At 44.0% G+C, this 22,502-nt stretch overlaps 1 protein-coding gene across 5 annotated transcripts in view; it reads left to right on the top strand.

The window, feature by feature from the left end:
• ADD3 (adducin 3) overlaps nt 1-22,108 on the top strand; it is a 139,574-nt gene extending 117,466 nt beyond the window's left edge. For 4 of the 5 annotated variants that reach the window (XM_077455070.1, XM_077455071.1, XM_077455072.1 and 1 more), the window contains 11 exons: nt 111-191; nt 294-443; nt 933-1,076; nt 2,147-2,245; nt 3,584-3,766; nt 5,439-5,699; nt 10,352-10,468; nt 11,790-11,876; nt 13,677-13,788; nt 17,004-17,087; nt 21,523-22,108. In XM_077455070.1, the coding sequence (XP_077311196.1) occupies nt 111-191; nt 294-443; nt 933-1,076; nt 2,147-2,245; nt 3,584-3,766; nt 5,439-5,699; nt 10,352-10,468; nt 11,790-11,876; nt 13,677-13,788; nt 17,004-17,087; nt 21,523-21,800 (1,596 nt within the window). In that variant the 3' untranslated portion in view covers nt 21,801-22,108. The remainder of the gene's footprint in view (nt 1-110; nt 192-293; nt 444-932; nt 1,077-2,146; nt 2,246-3,583; nt 3,767-5,438; nt 5,700-10,351; nt 10,469-11,789; nt 11,877-13,676; nt 13,789-17,003; nt 17,088-21,522) is intronic. The other variant, XM_077455073.1, reaches the window with a different exon arrangement.
• Nucleotides 22,109-22,502: the final 394 nt, after the last annotated feature.

Raw genomic sequence — 22,502 nt, 5'->3', positions numbered from 1 at the left:
TGGTTGAACCTTGCGCGGGGCTGAATCCCCCAATGTGACAGCGCTGGGGTTTGGTGATTGGCCTCTGTGCCTACATGATGTCTCCTGACTAATTCCTGTCTTCTTTATAGGTCAGAGTGAGCAAGGAACAGGACCACATTCTCATCATTCCCAGAGGCCTCTCCTTCTCCGAAGCGTCGGCCTCCAATCTGGTGAGCCTTTACAGCCTCCTACAATAATGCCATTGGCAATGTTTGCTATCCCTTGTCCTGGCCAGATGTTTCCTTCTCTGACCACGCCGTCTCTTTCTGTAGGTGAAGCTGAACATTGTCGGCGAGGTGGTCGATCAGGGAAGCACCAACCTGCTCGTTGACCCATCAGGATTCAGCCCACATGCAGCCATTTACTCCACGCGCCCTGACGTGCGCTGCGTCATCCACATTCACACCCCCGCCACGGCCGCCGTGAGTGCTTTTTTTTCCCCCCTCTTTTTGATGTCCAGAGTGACAGTTCCTGCATGCGAGTGGCCAAGAGGCATTAAAACCAGACGGTTTGAGTGCCTGTCTGAATGCAGATGTCCACTGCTCATGGCTATACTGTGCTTCGCGGCCACTGCAAAAATTAAACCGCATGTTGAATTTGGAATGTGACCCATGGAGGTGTATGGAGCCACACCACAACTGCTCCGCAACCACATGCAATGCGACTTTTCTATGTGCACTTATGATGATTACTCATTTTTAACCTTATTTTTTAATTTCTTACAATGAAAATTGACAACTGTATCTTGAGGAAAGATTGTGACATATATATGACTATTATGGTTATCTTGGAGATTTTCGGGCTGTTTGACTGTCGGCTGTTGGTCAGCTTGACGAGAGAAGAGAAATCCGTTGATGGGCATACAAGTTCTGTATACGATCAATACTCAGAATCTTCTTTTTAAATTTCAGGTCTCCTCCATGAAATGTGGCATCCTCCCCATCTCTCAGGAGGCTTTAATCCTTGGGGATGTTGCTTACTACAACTACCAGGGCTCCCTGGATGAGCAGCAAGAGCGAATCCAGCTGCAGAAAGTTCTGGGCCCGAGTGCCAAGGTATGATTTGTCTCTGTTCCTGTACATGTATGTGTTTCTTCCGGATTGGGCTCAAGCCTGCACGGGCAACAACTATGGGTCCTCTGATTTGGGATACTGTATATGTGCCAACATGATATGTACTAGATCGCTGCTACAGCAGTATTATATTAGTAGTAGTAGTACTTGCCTTATGTGCAGCATACTACCCCATACTTTCTAGTGTACAGTATTGTACTCCCTACCCACCTATTGTATGGTGTTGTACTGACATTCTACTTTGTATCGACTATTGCGTGTATTGTATTCTCATTATATTCACATGGTACATACCTATTATACAGTATTGTACTCATCATATGTACCTATTGTGTGGTGGTTGTTTTTGTACAGTATTATACTTGCATGGTATGTATGTATGTATTGTGTAGTATTGTACTCACATGGTAAGTACTGGTATAATATGATATATTTTACTCAAATGGTACATATTTGTTGCAAAGTATTGTACTCACATGGTACGTACTACTTAGTATTGTATGCACGTGATACATATCTGTTGTACAAGATACGTATTGTACAGTATTCTACTTGGTGCGGTCTGTTGTAAAGCGCTGTACGTATCTATTGTACTTTTTGAGAAGCATCTTTTGTGCAGTCTTGTACGTGTACCTCTTGTACCCGCATCATACGTACTTATTTTACAGTATTATGCTCACATTGTATTTATCTGTTGTACCATATTATACTGACATTTTTCATACCTATTGAACTTGCATCGTGTGTACCTATTATTATTATTATTATTATTATTATTATTATTATTATTATTATTATTATTACGTATTTTGCTTACATACTACCTACCTGTTGTACCATATTGTACTTGCATGATACGTATCTTTTGTACATACATGTTGCATAGTATTATCCTTGCATGGTACATAATTGAATTGAACTTGCATGGTACGTACTTATTGCAATTTTTTATTCTAACATTTGTATGTACCTGTTGTACAGTATAGTATTGACCTTGGTCATCCTAAGCCCAGACAATATTCCCTAACATCATATTGGCTCTCTATGTGCAGGTTCTGGTTCTGCGGAATCACGGGGTGATGGCTTTAGGAGAGACATTGGAAGAAGCTTTCCATTACATCTTCAATGTACAGCTGGCCTGTGAAGTTCAGGTAACACTCAAACTTCTTTTATACGGACACTCCATCCAGATGTCATCAATGGTGAATTTAAATGAATGTAGGAAAAGATGCTTCTACCTGAATGCTCAGTGACCCTGATGTTATAGAAGGTTCAGGGTAGTTGTTTCACTCATATCATTCACAATGTACATACTATGTGTATATAGAGTGTATGTGAATATATATATGTGTGTGTGTGTGTGTAGAGAGAGAGAGAGATATGAATGGCGAAAATTATCATGCTGGTTATCTATATTGATATGGACTGGGCCTGCCAATTCTGGTGTTCAATGGCAAATGCCAATAGAGCTCTACGGTGCCGGGCAGTGAGTACAGGGCCTGATGTCCTCTAGTGGGCCCTGTGCTCACTGACAGGCACCGTGGAGCTCGATTGGTATTTGCTAAAATTGGCAGATTTTGCCACTGGTGTCCTGTGCTTTTCACAGATGAGAGCAGGTTCACCCTGAGCACATGTCAGTGGGAGAAAGGGTCTGGGGAAGCCATGGTGAACGTTATGCTGCCTGTAACATCATTCAGCATGACCGGTTTGGTGGTGGGCCAGTGATGGTCTGTGGAGACATATCCATGGAGGGACGCACAGATCTCTACAGGCTAGACAATGGCACCCTGACTGCCAATAGGTATCGGGATGAAATCCTTGGACCCAGGCCCTACGCTGGTGCACGACCATTCCCGGCCCCATGCGGCAAGAGTATACAGCCAGTTCCTGGAGGATGAAGGAATAGATACCATTGAATGGCCCCCACGCTCGCCTGACCTAAATCCAATAGAACACCTCTGGGACATTATGTTTTGGTTGATCCGACACCGCCAGGTTGTACCTCAGTCTGTTCAGGAGCTCAGTGATGCCCTGGTCCAGATCTGGGAGGAAATACCCCAGGATACCATCCGTCGTCTTATTAGTAGCTGGCCCCGGCTTTGTCAGGTAAGCATACAAGCACGTGGAGGTCATACAAACTACTGGGGACTATTTTGAGTTTCTGCAATGAAATTTTAGCAAAATGGACTAGCCTGCTGCATAATGTTTTCACTTTTCACTTTTGGGTTTTGGGTGTTTTTGAATTCAGCCCTCAGTAGGTTGATCATTTTCTTTTCCATCAAACAATATGTCTTTTCTTTCCTAACACATTACCCAGTCCATATCAGTATAGATATCCAGTATGAGATTTTTCCCCATTTGAGATCTGATGTATTTTCAAGGTGTTTCTTTTATTTCTTTTTTTGAGCAGTGTGTGTGTGTATATAGATACACGTACATATATAATCTCATACGGTTAGTGCTAACACCTGCCTTCCCTGTTCCTGCAGGTCCACGCTCTGGCCGGCTCTGGAGGGATCGACAACCTCCGCCTTCTGGACTTGGAGAAGTATAAAGCCGTCACGCATTCGTTGGCTGCGACTGGCGGGGGAGGGGTAAACATGGAAGGCCAGCACAAGTGGAAAGCAGGGGAGCTGGAGTTTGAATCGCTCATGAGAATGCTGGACAACCTGGTGGGTGATGAAGATTTTACAAGGGAATTCAGGGCAAAAGAAAATTCTGCATTTTTTTTTTTTAGGACTTTTGGGAATGGGCTACTGCAAAAGGGATTACAGGGTCCCTGTAGCACTGGGGTCATGGGCGCAGAGTTCATAAGCTCTTTTCACATTGGTGTTTTCTATAGGTGTTCACGCTACAGAGTTTTTCAACATTTCAATAGTACATATAGGGAGTATTGATCTCACAAAGGGTATTGAGAGCCTTTTTAATAGTATTGTACATCCATTCTTTTATACTATATGTAGAAGTATTGGCTGTCATCAGCAAGGAAATATTGTCATCAGTAGTATTGGCCGTCTTTAATGGACGGGGCGGTATTGGCCGTCTTTAATGGACGGGGCGGTATTGGCCGTCCTTTAATGGACGGGGCGCTATTGGCCGTCCTTTAATGGACGGGGCGCTATTGGCCGTCCTTTAATGGACGGGGCGCTATTGGCCGTCCTTTAATGGACGGGGCGCTATTGGCCGTCCTTTAATGGACGGGGCGCTATTGGCCGTCCTTTAATGGACGGGGCGCTATTGGCCGTCCTTTAATGGACGGGGCGCTATTGGCCGTCCTTTAATGGACGGGGCGCTATTGGCCGTCCTTTAATGGACGGGGCGCTATTGGCCGTCCTTTAATGGACGGGGCGCTATTGGCCGTCCTTTAATGGACGGGGCGCTATTGATTTGTTATTAGTAGTCCGTATTGATTCTCATCAGTAGGAAGTATTGCTTGTTAGTAGAAAACGTTGATTGTCATCAGTAGGCAGTATTCATAAGTATAAACGTTGGAAAAAAATCAGTAGGAAGTATTTTATTTCTCTTTATTTTGCACTTTTAAGTATTGATTGTCCTCAGTGGGACTGATTATTGATTATCAGTAAGAAACAATTGAGTGTCAAGGGAAGTATTGATTTGTTATCAATTGGAAGTAATGGTTGTCAGTGGTCAGTTCCTCCACTCGTGTACACTTTCTCTTTATATTACACGTTTGTTTATACTGCCATCTACTGGTTGTTGGGATCATTACATGTCTGAATTGGCGTCAAGCCTTTCAAGGTGATTGTTCAGCTGTCTCCAAAAAAGAAAAAAAAAATTATAAAATGTGTGTTTGATGCAGAATATTTTATTTTATTTTTTTTTGGTCGCATGGTCTCCATTCAATGATTTCTCCTCCTATACCTATTTCTAGTGACTACTGTAAAGTATTTTTTTTTTTTTTTTTTTTGTCACCAGCACACATGAAATGAATCCCTACAGTAGAGACACAGATTGCTATGAAAACCTGATGGGGTTATAACTCTCCATCCAAACTGAACAAATAAGTATATTAGGAATACAGAAACCCCCCCCCCCTCCTCTTATGCATAACCTAGATGGGGGACGATTTGTAGTTCAGGGGTAGATCTACCTTTTTGTACTGTGGTGACAACATTGCTCCTCCAGTATCATGACTGTATTATCACTCTAGGGCAGGAAGTGTTACTGGCAGGATCAGCAGGTAATGGACGGGGGGGGATCCTGAAAAAGGAAAACAAATTCAGTCACCACATCTAAACCCTGATGAGCTTCAATATGTTATGGTCCTGCTAACCCGTTACTGTACAGCTTGCATCTGAACATTTTTCTCTCTCTCCTCCACAGGGTTACCGGACCGGATTCGCTTACAGGCAGCCGCTGACACGAGATAAGCCGCGCCACAAGAGTGAAGTAGAGATCCCCGCTACGGTCACGGCCTTCACATTTGAGGACGACCAGTCCATGCCATGCTCTCCTCTGAAATTCCTCGCCCAGAAGCAGCAGAGGGAGAAGACAAGGTGGCTGAACTCGCCAAACACGTATATGAAGGTCCAGGTTCCTGAGGAGTCCTTTAACGGCGAGATGAGTCCGAGGACTAAGATCACGGTGAGCTAAGCTCTAGTTTCACATAGTAATGGCCGAAATTGTTGGTACCCCCGAAATGTTTCCCGAAAATCATGTATTTCTCACAGAAAAGTATTGCAGTAACTCATGTTTATTCACTTTGTGTGTATTGGAACAGAACAAAAAAAGGAGGAAAAAAAGCAAACTGGAGATAATGTCACACAATTCCAAAAATGGGCTGGTCAAAATTCCTGGCACCCTTTCAAAATTGTGGATGAATGGGATTGTTTCAAGCATGTGATGCTCCTTTAAACTCACCTGGGGCAAGTAAAAATCACACCTGAAAGCAAATAAAAACCCCACTGCTGACACACATGTAAAAAAGCAAGACTACAGTTTGCCAAATTGTACTTGAGTAAGCCAAAACCCTTCTGGGAAAATGTCTTGTGGACAGATGAGACCAACATAGAGCTTTTTGGTAAAGCACATCATTCTACTGTTTACCGAAAACGGAATGAGGCCTACAAAGTAAAGAACACAGTGCTTACAGTGAAATATGGTGACGGTTCAATGATGTTTTGGGGTTGTTTTGCTGCCTCTGGCACTGGGTGCCTTGAATGTGTGCAAAGCATCATGAAATCTGAGGATTACCAAAGGATTTTGGGTCACTGTAGAGCCCAGGGTCAGAAAGCTGGGTTTGCGTCCGAGATCTTCCAGCAGGACAACGACCCCAAACATACGTCAAAAAGCACCCAGAAATGGATGGCAACAAAGCGCTGGAGAGTTCTAAAGTGGCCAGCAATGAGTCCAGATCTAAATCCCATTGAACACCTGTGGAGAGATCTTAAAATTGCTGTTGGGAAAAGGCTCCCTTCCCATAAGAGACCTGGAACAGGTTGCAAAGGAAGAGTGGTCCAAAATTCCGTGTGAGAGGTATAAGAAGCTTATTGATGGTTATAGGAAGTGACTGATTTTTAGTTATTTTTTCCAAAGGGTGTGCAACCAAATATTAAGGGTGCCAACAATTTTGACCAGCCCATTTTTGGAATTTTGTGTGACATGTCCAATTTACTTTTTATCTTCCCCTTTTTTTGTTTTGTTCCAATAAACGTGTATAGCAAAACGTGTTACTGCAATACTTTTCTGTGAGAAATACTTGATTTTTTTGTAAAAATTTCTGGGGTGCCAACAATTTCAGCCATGACTGTATGTAAAGTGTATTATCTGAGGCCAGTCGCTTCACTGAGTATATGTGAGGGTTTACAACCACTTTAACAAGAATGCAGTTAGAATTTTTTTTTTTCTCAGACTTTTGTGGCTTGCTGGGTTATTCTGAGGCCGCGTACACACGCGGGGACTGTTCGCCCAACTTTGTCCGCTGAACAGTGTTTCGGCGGACAGTCCGCTCGTGTGTGGGCTTTCAGCGGACAGTTTCAGCGAACAGTCCGCTGAACAAGGTTTTTCGGAAATTCTGTAAAACTGTCCGCTGAAACTTTGTTTCAGCGAACAGTCCCCTCGTGTGTAGGCTTGTTCGTCAAACTAAGTTCCGCGCATGCTCAGAAAGGATTTACACGCCGAAAGTTATAATGCAGTGTATAGGACGTTGTATTTTCCGTCCCGTCGTACGTGCCGTTCACGTCATCGCGCACGGTTTCAGCAAACTGTTCGTTCGTCGTGTGTGGGCAAGTCCGTCCATGCTAATTTTGAGCGGACTGTTTGCTGAAACTGTTTGACGGACAAAGTTGGGCGAACAGTCCCCGCGTGTGTATGCGGCCTGAATCGTTTAGAAAACTACTGAAGCCACTAAATCGGCATAACAGCCAATCAGATGCTTTAAAAAAAATTTTTTCTCAAGCTATACATTCTTTAAATCGATTCTTTAAAGAAAATAATAAAAGTATTTTATGTGCAATTAGCAAAACCCAGCATTTAGATGTGTACAGGATTTTGTTTTATATAGGAAACAGAAGAGGCCGCCATCTAAGTGCAGTATATAGGAAAAGACCTTAAAAATCAAGTATGCATACTTACAAGATGCATAAGGATGAGAGCATGTAATCCACCCAGTGCTGTTTCAGTTACATGCTCTCATCTTTTGTAAGTTGTTACTTGTGATTTTGTAATGGTCTTTTCCTATTTATTGCACTTTGACACCCTCTGTTTTACGTATTGCAGAGATTACGTCAGTCTCCTGGAGGAGCTGCCACGGATACCTTTTGGATCTATGGACTTTTTATTATAATCCTGTACCCCCACAGCACATTGACGTGCATGATTATGTTGTAGTTTAGCTGTATCCCTACCTGCACCAATCTTGATCATTTACAGGGTACAGTTTTGTACACGATTACCTGCGGAGGTCACTGCTGGACAAACGTTGGATGCACTTTTTGGTGATTGCTCATAGAAGCACACAGATAATTGCTGGCCAGGCGGACAGCCATGGATGGCTGTGGCCACCACCGACCTGTCATTAAAGTGTACAGGGCTCGGCGGCTGCAACTAGCTGCTCACAGGTGACAATAACTGCTGCAGGAATCGGCAGATCTCTCCCGCTGTCTCTTGCATCAGCGCCATTTGCCAGTGCGAATGCAGCCTAAACATGTATAACCATATGCATATAAAGTCACTAAAATAAATGTATCTAAACGCAAGCAGTTTTTAGGGCAGTAGTCCTCAGCCCTTGGGCTGTGGAAAAAACAAAAAAATCGAATTTCTTCAGTTTAGGCTAATGTGTATTCTGCTACATATTTTTGTTAAAAAAACAAAACAAAAACCAATAAGCGTATATTAACTGGTTTGCACAAAAGTTAGAGCTTCCCAAACTATGGGATAGAATATATATATATATAATCTATCCTTCGCACAGCGGCCACCCTTTAGCTGTAAAAGGGTGGCTGTGAAGTGTTTACTTGCCATCTCTGATCTTCAGTCTAGTGACTTTGCCTAGGCTTAGATCAGGGCTCGACAAAACCCAGGCGCCAGGTCGCATTTGTGACTAGAATTAGCGACCTGGCGCCTGGGGCAGCACAGCTGGGGGTATCCTGTCTCTGTGGACCCCCCCCCCCCCCCCCCCCGCTCGATCGCGTCGGGCCGCGCCGCCGGCAGCCGGTAATTGAGCCCCCGACTCTGAGGCCTTCTGTGATCCTATGGTTCCTTCTGGAATCTGGCGCCCTCGTGTGGTGGCCGTTGGAATTACAACCAGCAATGCTAATAGAGCTATCTCCTTCCCTTTACTTAGAACCCCTAAACATTATAATATGTGTGTGTATATGTATGTGTATATATAAAAAATTTATTCTAACACCCTAGAGAGTAAAATGGTGGTCATTGCAATACTGTCTGTCACACCATATTTGCACAGCGGACTTACAAGCGCACTTTTTTTTGGGGAATAATAATTTATTTAATAAAAAAAATAAAAAATAAGACAACAGTAAAGTTAGCCCAATTTTTTTTTAGATTGTGAAAGATAATGTTACGCCGAGTAAATCAATACCCAACATGTCATGCTTCAAAATTGCGCCCGCTCATGGAATGTCAACAAACTTTTACCCTTTAAAATCTCCATAGGCGACGTTTAAAAAAATTCTACAGGTTGCACGTTTTGAGTTACAGAGGAGTTATAGGGCTAGAATTATTGCTCCTACTCTACCGATCACAGCGATACCTCACATGTATGGTTTGAACATCGCTTTCATATATGTGTTCGCTTCTGCACGCAAGCTTGGCGGGACAGGGCGCATTTAACTTTTTATTTTTATTTTTTTCACTGTTTTTAAAAAAAAAAATGTGTGTCACTTTTATTCCTATTACAAGGAATGTAAAAATCCATTGTAATAGAAAAAAGCATGACAGGTCCTCTTATATATGAGATCTGGGGTCAGAGAGACCTCACATATCATATTTACACTAAAATGCAATTTAAAAAAAAATTCGTCATTTGAAAAAAATAAAACAAATAAAATGTCCCTCTAAGAGCTATGGGCAATGACTTGGAGACAGGTGGGGGGCTGGGGGCTATCTTCCCCTCACTCGTCTCCATGTCAGGCCAGGGACAGGTCCAGATCGCCGTCACAGACCTGGCTCCTAACTTTTTTAGCTGGCTCCTACATTCCAAGCAAATTTGTCAACCCCTGGCTTAGATGATGTCACCAGTCTGCTGCAGACAGGATGAAGCATTTCCTCAGTCTACTCTTCCTCCAGTTATCTGATTGTACATTATAACTTTTAGTAAGTCACAAATTAAGAGGCTGGAACAGGGGCAGATCTGTGTTGGACATTTTTAAACACTGGCAAGAACTGCACAGATTTTACATAACTCTTCTCTGAGCCGACATTTCAGTCCAGGACAAAGATGACTCAGTACTTCTAGAGAGAAAATTCAATTAAGGTATTGCCGGCGGAGGGGGGGGGGGGGGGGAATGGGGTGATATCTTTGTGAGAAGTAATAAATACCTGGAGGTTTTACACTGACATAATAGTATGTTGCACTGAACGATGACGATATACAGTACCCGATCTCATTTAAATCCATAAAAATGGTGCCAGCCAGTCTCCTTCATATATCAGAAACCATAAAACATTTTAATCTTTTCCTCTTGTTGAACATTCCTGGTGTCCCCTCTGGAGTTCATTACCTCCCCCCATCCTCAGATAACCTCTCTCTCTCTCTCTCTCTCTCTCTATTGCAGTGGATGAAGTCCAATGAGCTGAACAAGAACAGCGGATATCCCATTAAAATAGAAGACCCCAACCAGTTTGTCCCATTGAACACCAACCCCACAGACGTCCTTCAGAAAAGGAATAAGGTGACGTTTATTCCTGAATCCCTCATCAGCCCATAATTGTCCAGACTTTTCCTGCAGCTGTTGCTTTATGGTCAGGATGTCCTGCCGGCTTTATATTGTCATGTTTAGTATGTGGATTGTAGTGTCCCGAGCAACGCGTTGAGGATTTAACTATTCTGGAAGCACTGAACAGTTCTACTACTAAATTGTGGCTTTCCATTGTTCCTGGCAGCGCTGTGGTTTAGCAATTAACCCTTCGATCTTGGGTTCAGCTATTACCATGGTCTGCATGGAGTTTGTATGTTCTCATCAGCTCAGGGGTTTTGGAAGCTTCTCGTAATGGGCATTGCAAATGTTAAGACCTGTGAGCTCACCACAGGGATAGTGGGAACCCATTATAATGGGTGGAGCAGGGGTGCAGAACCAAAAACTCAGCACGGGGATGATGGGAATCCCTCAAAATGGGTACAGCAGGTTCCAGACCAGGAAACTAAAGGCAGAGGAACATGTCATAATAGACACAGCAGGTGTGCAGATCCAAGGCCTTAGTGCAGGGATGGTGGAAACCCCTCACAATGGACACAGCAGGGAATCCGACCCAGGAACTCGGCACATCAATGGTGGTGACCCCTTATAATGGGTACAACAGGTTCTAGACATGGAAAACCAGGGCAGGGATGTTAAGAACATCTCATAAAAGGCACAGCAGGGAAGCCGACCCACAAACTCAACATGGGGATGGTGGAAACCCCTCATAATGGGCACCGCAGGGAAGCAGACCCAGGAACTTGGCACAGGGATAGTGGGAAGCCACCCGAATGGGCACAGCAGGTTACATATTTATAAACCCAAGGCAGAGCTAGTGGTAACATCTCATAAATGACAAAGCAGGTGTGCAGTGCAGAGATGGTGTGAACCCCTCATAATGGACACAGCCAGGAAGCCGACCCAAGAACTCGGCACAGGGATGGTGGGAACACCACCTAATGGGCACAGCAGGTTCTAGATATGGAAACTCAAGGCAGCGATAGTAGAAACCTCTAATAATGGGCACAGCAGGGAAGCAGACCTGCGAACTCGGCACAGGGATGGTGGGGAACCCCTCATATTGGGCACAGCAGGGAAGCAGACCCAGGAACTTAGCAGTGGGGTGGGAACCTCTCATAATGAGCACATCTAGTTTACAGACATGGCAGCATTATTGCAGGGGTGGTGGCAACCCCTCATATTGGACATAGGTGTACAGACCCAGGAACAAAACAAAAAAAATACTGGCGATGTTATGTTGCTGTCAATAGGATTGTCTATTCCTAACTATTGACTTGTTCTCTTCCTTCTATAGATCAGGGAGCAGAATCGGTACGATCTGAAGACCGCTGGGCCTCAGTCACAAGTCCTGGCGGGCATTGTGGTGGATAAACCAAGTGTGGTAAGTGAATTTCTGGTTGCCAGGGACCACTTCATCCAGCTCTGCAGATGTGTATGAGCTGGGACATTCCTCTCGTTCGGACTCCTCCTGTAGATCCTTAGATCACATTTACCCAAGCAAAGATGTTGACAGATTGCCTGATACGCTTGCAGCCAGTAGAGGGAGTATCTATGTATCTACAGATCTGTAATACAAAGATGGAAATGTGTAACAATAAGCATCTCTACAATGAAGACCTTAGTGTATGCACTTGCCAGCAGTACATTATATATTTCCTTTTAAAGTGCTTGTACACCCTGTTTTATAGTAAGGCTTACCTGTAGGTGCTTGAAATATCTCCTAAACCTCCATGGTTTAGGAGATATTTACTAAAAAGACAAGCGCTGATGACTATTTCGCATGCGCCGATGTCATCGGTGAATGCGCCTTTTAGAAAGGGCACATCATGCCATTTCTAATAGGGGTCATGCCGTGACTGGCGGCTCCCGCGTGCATGCCCGGGAGTGACATCACGTGACTTCGGCCAGTCGCAGAGCTGGCGTTTGCAGCCCCGGAAGGAAGAGGGGTGAATCTGGACGCTTCCTGCTCATGGGGACAATGGAGACATTGCAGGCTTCGGTTTCAGGTAAGTGACACATAATGGGTTACTATGCGATGTATAGTAGCCCATTATGCTTTACCTTTGCAGGGAAATAAAGAGGAAGTAAAACCCACCAGGGTTTACTTCCTCTTTAAGGCTAATAAACTATTTGTTCAGACAGCAGATAACAACCTGTTTTTGGTCGGCTGGCTCTGAGTCACTGACAAGCATGCAGAGAATAAAGCCAGGGCTCCAGATCTGCATACTTGTTCAAAGTCAAAAGCACGGCAGCAGCCAGGCAAACTAGCATTTTTAGAAACAGAAGTTGGCAATAGCGGCCCCCGTAAGTTCCCCCTTGAAAGGCTTAAAGGGGGGCACTGAGATAAATGTCAGCATCTACAATTCTTTGGACTTTCATCTTTTGTTACAATACAAATTGAGTCACGCTAACACAACATTGTTAAATAATGTACCAGATTGAACATAAAAAAAAAAGAAAAAAGAAAGTCCTTGTGTGCTGAAGTAGAAAGAATTTGATTGGATATCATCAGCATCGGCCACCATAAACAAAGAATCCTCTTGTGATATCACCACCAAGTGCAAAAAAATGCTTTCTTACAGCTACGTCACGATTGGGGAATCCCAGAAGGATGGGTGTTGTGTATGGCCGGCCTTTCCTTTTTAAGGTGTTTTTTAATGTTAATCTGATGTAAGTGCAACCTTTTAATAGTTTTAAAAATAAAGTGATGACGTTTTTACACTGTGGAGCTCTTTTGTTTTCTGGGGTGCCATTGACACCTCTGCCAAGAGGATTGATGTAGGCACCTAGGAGGATCCATAGGCATGTAAAGGCCCCGGTTGGGTATTAAGCCAAAGCGTGATTGACCTCCTGTAATACATTTTTGCATTTGGTGATCTCACAAGAGGATCCATTGCTTATGGTGGAGGGATGTTGATATCCAATTAAATTCTTTCTTCAGCAAATGGGGACTTTATTTTGTTAATTTTTATTTCAATCTGGTACACTATTTAACAATATTGTGTTAGTGCGACTGAATTTGTATTGTATGATCTGAACTGTGTATGTCTCGCAGAAGAGTTACTGCTTTAAGGGACTATTTCTATACAAAATACACACTAACTCGTTTCTTCCTTTTTGACTTTAATCTTTGTTGCTTGATTATGTGCAGAGGTGAATGTCTCTTCTTTGTCCTCTGCAGCCCATGCAGTTCATAGAGGATGAGAACGCTCCTCCCTTGCCCCCCAATCCATTCAGCCAGTTGTTGGAACAGGAGACACACGATAGAAGGGGTGAAGATAATGGGACACAAGGTAAGCTCTAGCCAGCCAAATTATCTGCATCACCCGTTCCAGGACATCCCATAGAATTCTGGGAGCAGATCATTCCTAAAGAACGGTCTACCTTTCCTGTTTTAAATGACTTATTCTGGAGCCTTTTCTTAAGGACAGACCATTGATATTACTAGTCCATTAAAAAAAATAATAATCAGCTATGCTATTACTAGTCCCTTTAAAGAAATATCAGCTATAACAGAGGTCCAGTCTTCAAGGGCATCCCATTGAGTTCTGGGAGAAGATCATTCCTAGGAACTCAGTCTACCTTTCCTGTTTTCTATTACTTATTGCAGCCTTTTGTTAAGGACGGACCATTGCGATTACTAGTCCATAAAAAAAAAACAGGTATACTATTACTAGTCCTTTAAAAAAAAAAAAACTGTTACAACAAAGAGGTCCAGTCTTCTGGGACATCCCATAGAAGTCTGAAAGCAGATCACTCCTAAGAACTCGGACTACCTTTCCTGTTTTTATATTACTTTACTGGAACCTTTTATTAAAGAGGTTGTAGACCTTCATGGGAAAGTTGAACCTATAGGTAAGCCCATAATAAGGCTTGCCTATAGGTACTGTAATCATCTCCTATACGCCCACCGTTCAGGAGATATTTACTGTATGCTGTGCCAGTGATGTCATTGGCGCATGCACTCTGAAGGAACGGCCACCCGTGCCATTTCTTCAGGCAAGCGTGCTGTGACCAGCGGCTCCTGCGCACATGCTTAGGAATGACATCATGCGGCTTCGGCCAGTCAGAGCCGGAATCTGTGGCCCGGAAGGAAGATGGATGCAGCCTGCAGCAGGGACGACGTGGCTTTGTTTGCGAGGAAGTGTCACATAATGTGCTAGTATGCGATGCATACTAGCACATTAAGCCTTTACATTGCAGGGAAGAAGAAAGGAAGAAAAACCCACCAGGGTTTACGTCTTCTTTTAAGACAGACCATTGCTATGAGTAGTCCATTAACAAAAATCATCTCTACTATTACTAGTCTTTTAAAACCAGATACAAAACCAAGGTCTGAGCTTCTGGGACATCCCATAGAATTCTGGGGGGAGCTCATTCCTAAGAACTCAGTCTTTCTTGTTTTTTAAATTACTTACTGGAGCTTTTTTTTTTTTTTTTTTTTTTTTTTACAGATAAGACCATTGTCCTTACTAGTCCATTAAAAAAAAATTACACTGTTACTAGTTCCTTTAAAAAATATCAGATATAACAAACTGGTACAGTCTTCCAGGAGGGTATCCCATGGAATTCTGGGAGAAGATCACTCCTAGAAACTCAAGACTACCTTTCCCGTTTTATAATACTGCAGCTTTTTGTTAGGGACAGACCATTGATATTACTAGTTCATTAAAAAAAAAATCATATACAGTCCAAGAGGTCCAGTCTGGACACTTCAGCAAAAGAGGAAAGCTCACCTTCGTAAACCTTTGAAGCTAAACTCCAGAATCCAGCCTACTTTGTGCCCCCAGCTTCCTGCCCCCAGGCACATTACGTTTACAAATTTTTAAAATCCAGTCTTTTAGTAATTATACATTTTCTGCCTTGAGATGTCCTTTGTGTTCTTCCGATAACTGTTGTGTGCTAAGCCTCTAGGGGAGGGTCTATACAGGGGCTACGTGTCAAATATGACGTCTTTACTTAGGGGAAAGAATAGATGGGAATGCATTGACTTTGTGGACTCTGCTAAGGTGTGTTCCCAGTAACCAGTGCTGTGCCAATCAATGCTGGTGGATAAGTCACAGCCAGGTGCTGCGCAGACCTTACCTACCCACAGAAGGAAGCGTGATAAAAACGCAGCACCACAACCATCTGTAAACAGAGAGGAGGAAACCTGACCCGTAGCCTTAGCTGTATACGTTTACTTGTCTTGGGGTTCCATACTATACAGGACAATGTGATTGGCCATTCTGAGCCTGGGGTTGCCAACTAACAAACTATAAGGGGGCCTGAATGTCTCCCCAGATATCACCAAAAAGCTGTTTCTAATATGATTAAATCAGGGATGTCAAACTCAATTTCATGGCGGGCCACATTGGCAGGGAGCCAGTTTATGGGGTGCTCTTTGTACAGAGTTCAGGGGTGTGCAGGGTTCAAGGGGGTTCAGAGGTGGGCTACACAACCCCCAACCCTCCTCCCCTAAAGCTTACTCGCATCTCTCCCCTACCTGGCCTGGCTGTAGTACCTCACTGTGTAGGCGGCTCTACTACCCGTGTATTCAATTGTAGTACCGCCCTGCCTCACCTTACGGGAAGATTGTTCTCTCTGATTCTGGTGGTCTGTCCCTGCCACGAGTACGGATGGGGATCTGTTTGATCCAGGAGCCTCTGAGAGCAAAGCTGTCCTTTGTAAACACAGAAGGCTTCTGTAATTGACAGCAGGGAGCAGAAGGTGAGAGCTAGAGGTGGCAGAATGGCGTTCCACCATTTGCCGGCTTTAAAACTGGGTGTGAGGGCCACATGACAAGGCCTAGTGGGCTGGATTCGGTCTGCAGTCCTTGTGTTTTGACATCTATTTAATAGATAGTCAGACTGTTCTACAGGAATGGTTGGAGAAGGCCTGCTGTAGGAGACAGACTAGGAACATGGAGACTGCTTTAGGCAATGCCCACATGTGGCTAAGTCTCAATGATTGAACTGAAATCCAGTGAATAAAGGAGTGGGCAAGGGACAGTCAGGCTGGCGGGAAAAAGGCTAGATGGTGCTGGAAGTCCTCCAGCTTCTTAATACACAATGTACGCAGCTCACAGTGTGCAGAGAAATCAGAGTAAGCCATTTCAGTGCAGGAGAGGAACCTTTACAACTGTGCGAGACTGAAAGCTGGAGCTCCTCTTTAAGAAAAGGGTCGCGTATTTATAATGTTCGGATTTAATGTTGGCTGGAGTTGGCTTTTGTTTTATTGTCCCTCCTTTGTTTCTCCATCCATCCCCAGTGTCTTCTACTCTTTCACCATAAAAGCTTTAGAACGATAACATTGTCACCTTCCTATGTTTCCATATATAACATGCCAGTCTGTTCAATGCCCTCTCTGTCTTCTCATTTTCTCACGTTTATTACTTCCTTCTCACCGTCACATTTTTGCTGACGTTTTGTTTGTCTCCCATTTCTATAACTCGATCCGTCACCTCACTGTGTCTACTCAACCTGCATGACAACCCGCATGATAACTAACACCGCTCTTAACCCTGCAGATGCCGAGCATGAGTTAATCTCAGAGGAAGAATCTTCTATCCCCGTAACTCAGTCCCCACCCCCGACGCCAACCACCACTACAGGTATTTAACTGCCATCTGGTGGGCCTGCTCTGGTCTAGTGCTTAGAAATACACTATATTACCAAAAGTATTGGGACACCTGCCTTTACAAGAACTTTAATGGCATCCCAGTCTTAGTCCGTAGGGTTCAATATTGAGTTGGCCCACCCTTTGCAGCTATAACAGATTAAACTCCTCTGGGAAGGCTGTTCACAAGGTTTAGGAGTGTGTCTATGGGAATGTTTGATCATTCTTCTAGATGTGCATTTGTGAGGGCATGCATTGATGCTGGATGAGAAGGCCTGGCTTGTAGTCTCCACTCTAATTCATCTCAAAAGTGTTCTATCGGGTTGAGATCAGGATTCCTCCACCCGAACTCGCCCATCCATGTCTTTATGGACCTTTGCTTTCTGCACTGCTCTAAATCATTTGGTAGAGGGGAAATGTGGTGTGGGGTTGCTTTTCAGGGGTTGGGCTTGTCTCCTTAGTTCCAGTGAAGGGAACTCTTAAGACGTCAGCATACCAAGACATTTTGGACAATTTCATGCTCCCAACTTTGTGAGAACAGTTTGGGGATGGCACCTTCCTGTTCCAACATGACTGCGCACCAGTGCACAAAGCAAGGTCCATAAAGACATGGATGAATGAGTTTGGGGTGGAAGAACTTGACTGACCTGCACAGAGTCCTGACCTCAACCTGATAAACACCTTTGGGATGAATTGGAGTGGAGACAGCCAGCCAGGCCTTCTCCTTCAACATAAGTGCCTGACTTCACAAATGCGCTTCTGGAAGAATGGTCAAACATTCCCATAGACACACTCCTAAACCTTGTGGACAGCCTTCCCAGAAGAGTTGAAGCTGTTATAACTGCAAAGGGTGGGCCAACTCGATATTGAACCTTACGGACTAAGACTGGGATGCCATTAAAGCTCATGTTCGTGTAAAGGCAGGTGTCCCAATACTTTTGGTATTATAGTGTAAATATTAGTGGTGTCATATTTGTGTGTGTATATGTGTGTGTGTATATAATTTTACACATTTTTATTTTTTATCTTTAGCACATTCAAAAGTAACATGCATTGTACAGTAATCCAAAGTGTGATTTTTTTTTTTTTTTTTTTTTTTTTTTTCCGAAAATTGTTGTGGACATTTTTGGCAGACAAGAGCAACTCAAATGTTTTAGCTCCTGCTGTTTAGCAGAAATAATATTGACCATATAAGAGAGGAAGCTCTTTGTTTTCAGAAAGGGATGAACCGATATCGGTGCTGATGCCAAGCATATGCACAAGTATCGGTACTTGCGCAAATGCTCCGATACCAAAACTGATACTTTGAGGTGCGAATTGCGTCAATACAAAATAATTGGACATAAATCGCACTGCAAAGAATTGCATCTGATTTGAACAGGAATGTGGTGAGATTCCTGTCCGAATCGTCTGCGATTTTTTTTTTTTTATTCCCCCCCCCCCCCCACCATTCCTGTGTGTGTCGAAAGGGCAAAGCGCCAGTTAGCAGGCAGTTTTTTGGTGGTTCTAAAAGCAGAAGCTTTTTTATCTTAGACCCCTTTCACACCAGGGCGTTTTGCAGGCGCTATAGCGTTAGAAATGGCGCCTGCAATCCGCCCTAAAGAAGGTGCGCCATTGTCTGTCTGTAGTGTGAGAGCCCCGAGGGCTTTCACACTACAGCGGTGCGCTGGTAGGACGTCGGGGAAAAGTCCTGCCAGCAGCTTCTTTGGAGCAGTGAAGGAGCAGTGTGTTTACCGCTCTTCCACCGCTGCTCCCCATTGAAATCAATGGGGCAGCGCTGTAATACCGCCAGCAAAACGCTGCATATTGCCGGCAGTTTTAACCCTTTCTCAGCTGCTAGCGGGGGTAAAAGCGCCCCGCTAGTGTCCGAAATGCCCCGCTAAAAATAGCGGCATTTTACCGCCCACGCTATGGGCGGTGTGGTGTGAAAGGGGTCTTAATGCATTTAAGATAAACAACCTTCTGTGTACACCAGCCCCCCCCCCCCCAATACTTGCCTGAGCCCCATCTTGATCCAGCAAGAAAGACTCAGCTGTCCGGGACTCTCCCTCCTGATTGGCTGAGACCAATGGCACCCGCTGCTGTCAGTCAGTGAGCCAATGAGAGGACAGAGAGGGAGGGGGCAAAGCCACAGCTCAGTGTTGGAATGAACACCCACAGTAGCGGCTTGGCTAGGGTGCCCCCATAGCAAGCTGCTTGCTGTGGGGGCACTCGACAGGAGGGAGAGGCCAGGAGAGCCCAAGAGGGACCTGAGAAGAGGAGGATCCGGGTTGCTCTGTGCAAAACCATTACACAGAGCAGGGAAGTATGACACGTTTGTTATTTTTAAACAAAAAATAAAACAAGCCTTTATGACTTTAAAAATGTTAGACTTCACAGTACATATCTGGCCAAATGCAAAAACCTTCATAGGTATCCCGGTCCCATTGATGGCAAATCATGGCTGCTAGAGGGGCTCGCAGGGCTGGAGGAGATGTAGAGGCCGTTTGCCCACAAGCTGACATCACTTCTGCTCTATCCCTATGAGCACCTTCAGCAGCCGTAATTTGTTTTTATCGGCAAGATGAAGATTTTTGCATTTGACCAGATATCTACTGTAAGTTCCAACATTTTATGTAAACTGCCCACTAGATGGTGCTTTCCCTTTCTATATACACACAGGAGCAGTGGGGAAATTCTCATGTGATTCGGATAGGAATTGCACCATGTTCCCGTTCAAATCGCATTTGATTCTTTTTTTTTTGTGTTGACGCGCATCGCAAAGTATTGGTACTCATTATCGGCGAATACTTGAACAAAAGCATCGGTATTCGCAGATTTAAAAAGAAAAAAACCTGTATCCGTGCAACCCTACTTTCAGACACCCACTCTTACTGAAATTCCATTCAGCACTCCGTTCACTCAAAAATCAGCCTCCCTAATGTGGACACAGACCGCAATAAAAACCTGACGGAGGATCCAAACCCTCATCATTCTGTCTAAAACTAAAGAAAAAATATCTATCTTTAGATATACCTTGAAGTATAACTAAAGGCAAAACTTTTCTTTTTAGTTTTAAGTAGAGCAGGGAGGGCTTGGAACCCCTGTCCGGCTTTCATTGCTGTCTGTGTTGCTGTTAGAGATTCATCCTCTGTGTCCTGTTTACTGAAATCACTGAGCGTGTTGAATATCCCAAATTTTGGCTTGTCCTTAGAACAGTAATGGATGGGAAATCTTCCAATGGGGACACTAGTTCTGGTGACAACCAAGTTTGGAGGGATTTCCTTTCACTTCCTGTTGTGGGTATAGGACAGGAAGTGAAGGGAAATCTATGCAATTGGGGGGACAAATGGTAAAAAAAACAGGGGTTATTCAACTCCCTTACTGTATCCACAATTGAATTGCTCTACTTTAGCTCTCCAGTATCTACCACAAACTAACCCTTGGTGGCAAAACTTTCTCTTTTTGTAGCTTTGGGTGGGGTAGGAAAGGATAAGAAACTTTTTTTTTGTTGGTTTCTGTGACCACATCAAGGAGATTTGTCCTCTTTTCCTGCCTCTGAGACACACAGTAAGAAGAGAGGGGAAATCCCACCATTGGCAGTTGCCACTTACACAGGTGTCCCCATTTGGGTGGTTTCTGGTGACAAATTTAAAAAGTTTTACATTGTTCCTCATTTTCCATTGTAGAAATAAGCCATAAACTCAATGCTCCACTTATTTTTCTTTCTTGGCTACATAGCATGGATACTGTACAAAATTGTAACGCTTTTCACCCATTGCAGCCTGAGGAAGGCTGCAATGGCCGAAACACGTCCACATTTTGTACTGGATCCATGCTATGTAGCTAATAAAGATTAATAAGAGGAGCATTGTTTTTCCAGCTTCTTTTTGCAATGGACTTTATTGCATGGGGCCATGGACACCCCAGTCTGTGCACCGATCTTCAGAATTTTCACTTCAGACATAAGAAGGTTAAGCTGGGGGAGAATGTTTTTGCTTTCTGTCTTTCAGAAGAAAAATCCTTCTGCTTAAGCTGTACCTGTTTATCTGCAGCACTCTCTTCTCTACAGCTGTTCAAATTCCAGAACTTGTCAGGAAAAAAAATGGCAGTAAGCTGAAATTGCACACTGCAGAGCTCATTGAGGAGCACTGATTGGAGGGAACTGACACACCCCCCCTTTACACAGGAACAGAGCTGAGACTTTCAGAGTGTGCTGGAGCTCCCTCCCCTGTCACCTTTTTATTCTTTTGGTGTCAGAAAAACTAGTCAGAAGTGACTCATGCTGATGGCAGAGGAAGGAGGCAACTGACAGAAATGACCCTTGGTGCTCTGGACTGAGACAGATGCACACTATAGAGGGATATGCTTTGTTCATATTTCATGTTTTAGATTTACAAACACTTTTTTACCTTTTTTCTTTGCTGATCAAAAATTCTCTTCCTTCTCAGAACCCCTGGATGACCTTGTGTTTCAGTGCCACTCACCCATAATACTAAACGGTAAGGAGGGCGTCAGACACGAGGCTGACGAAGACCTGACCATGCGCGTACACCAGCTCAGCGTCGGGGACACGGTGGAAATCACAGTCCGGACCACGGAGAAGATCATCGAAGGGGAACTGACCCCCGAGGGTTCTCCCTCCAAATCCCCCAACAAAAAGAAGAAGAAATTCCGCACTCCGTCCTTCTTGAAGAAGAACAAAAAGAAGGAAAAACTGGAGGCGTAACGTGTCGCCAGGATGGGGTGCTTCAAAGAGGGAACCATAGGCGACACCTGTTTTGTGCCGGATGGACGTTGCATGGTCCGGAGTTTGCAGCAGGTTCGAATTTCCAACTTTCTGCCGCACCGGCTTTTTCAAGGTGCACCAAAGAAAGTTGATCCTTCAGCCTTATCTCCATGCTTCTTCACCACCCAGTTCTGCCTAGAAGACGTTCAGCCCATGCCATTGTAACCCCCCCTGGACTGTTGGCAGAACCAGCTCCTTAAACTCATGTTTCACGCTACAAAAAGACATTAAAAAAAATTACAAACCGGTGTTTTTTTTTTTTTTTCCTGCGCTTCAACCTATTTTCTTACAAGTTGCGTGGCTGCAAGCACATCCAAAATGAATCCAGATTGGCTGTGTACTCAAAATATATCCTCATCTACGATTTCTATTTTTGTCTGGTCAGTTTTTGAATCGGGAATTTATTATTTTATTTTTTTGTTAAGCATAAACTGGAAGAAAGTATCTTTTATGATTGTATTTTCTAAGTACAGAGGAGCCTAGCTATACTGTCCGATATGCTGCACCCGGAAAATTTAGAATATGATATTACAATTGCTCTTGGCTTGTTCCATTAAAAAAAAGGGGGAAATGTAACCCCCCACTTTTTTAAAAAAAAGGGGGAAATGTAACCCCCCCCCCCTTCATTATGTTCCCCTGAGT

This window comes from Lithobates pipiens, unplaced genomic scaffold, assembly GCF_037356315.1.
Source record: "Lithobates pipiens isolate NorthernLeopardFrog02 unplaced genomic scaffold, aLitPip1_a1.2 Scaffold_25, whole genome shotgun sequence".
NCBI classification, from domain to species: domain Eukaryota; kingdom Metazoa; phylum Chordata; class Amphibia; order Anura; family Ranidae; genus Lithobates; species Lithobates pipiens.
The sequence above is the reverse complement of the archived record's forward strand: the minus strand, read 5'-3'. Positions and strand labels throughout refer to the sequence as shown.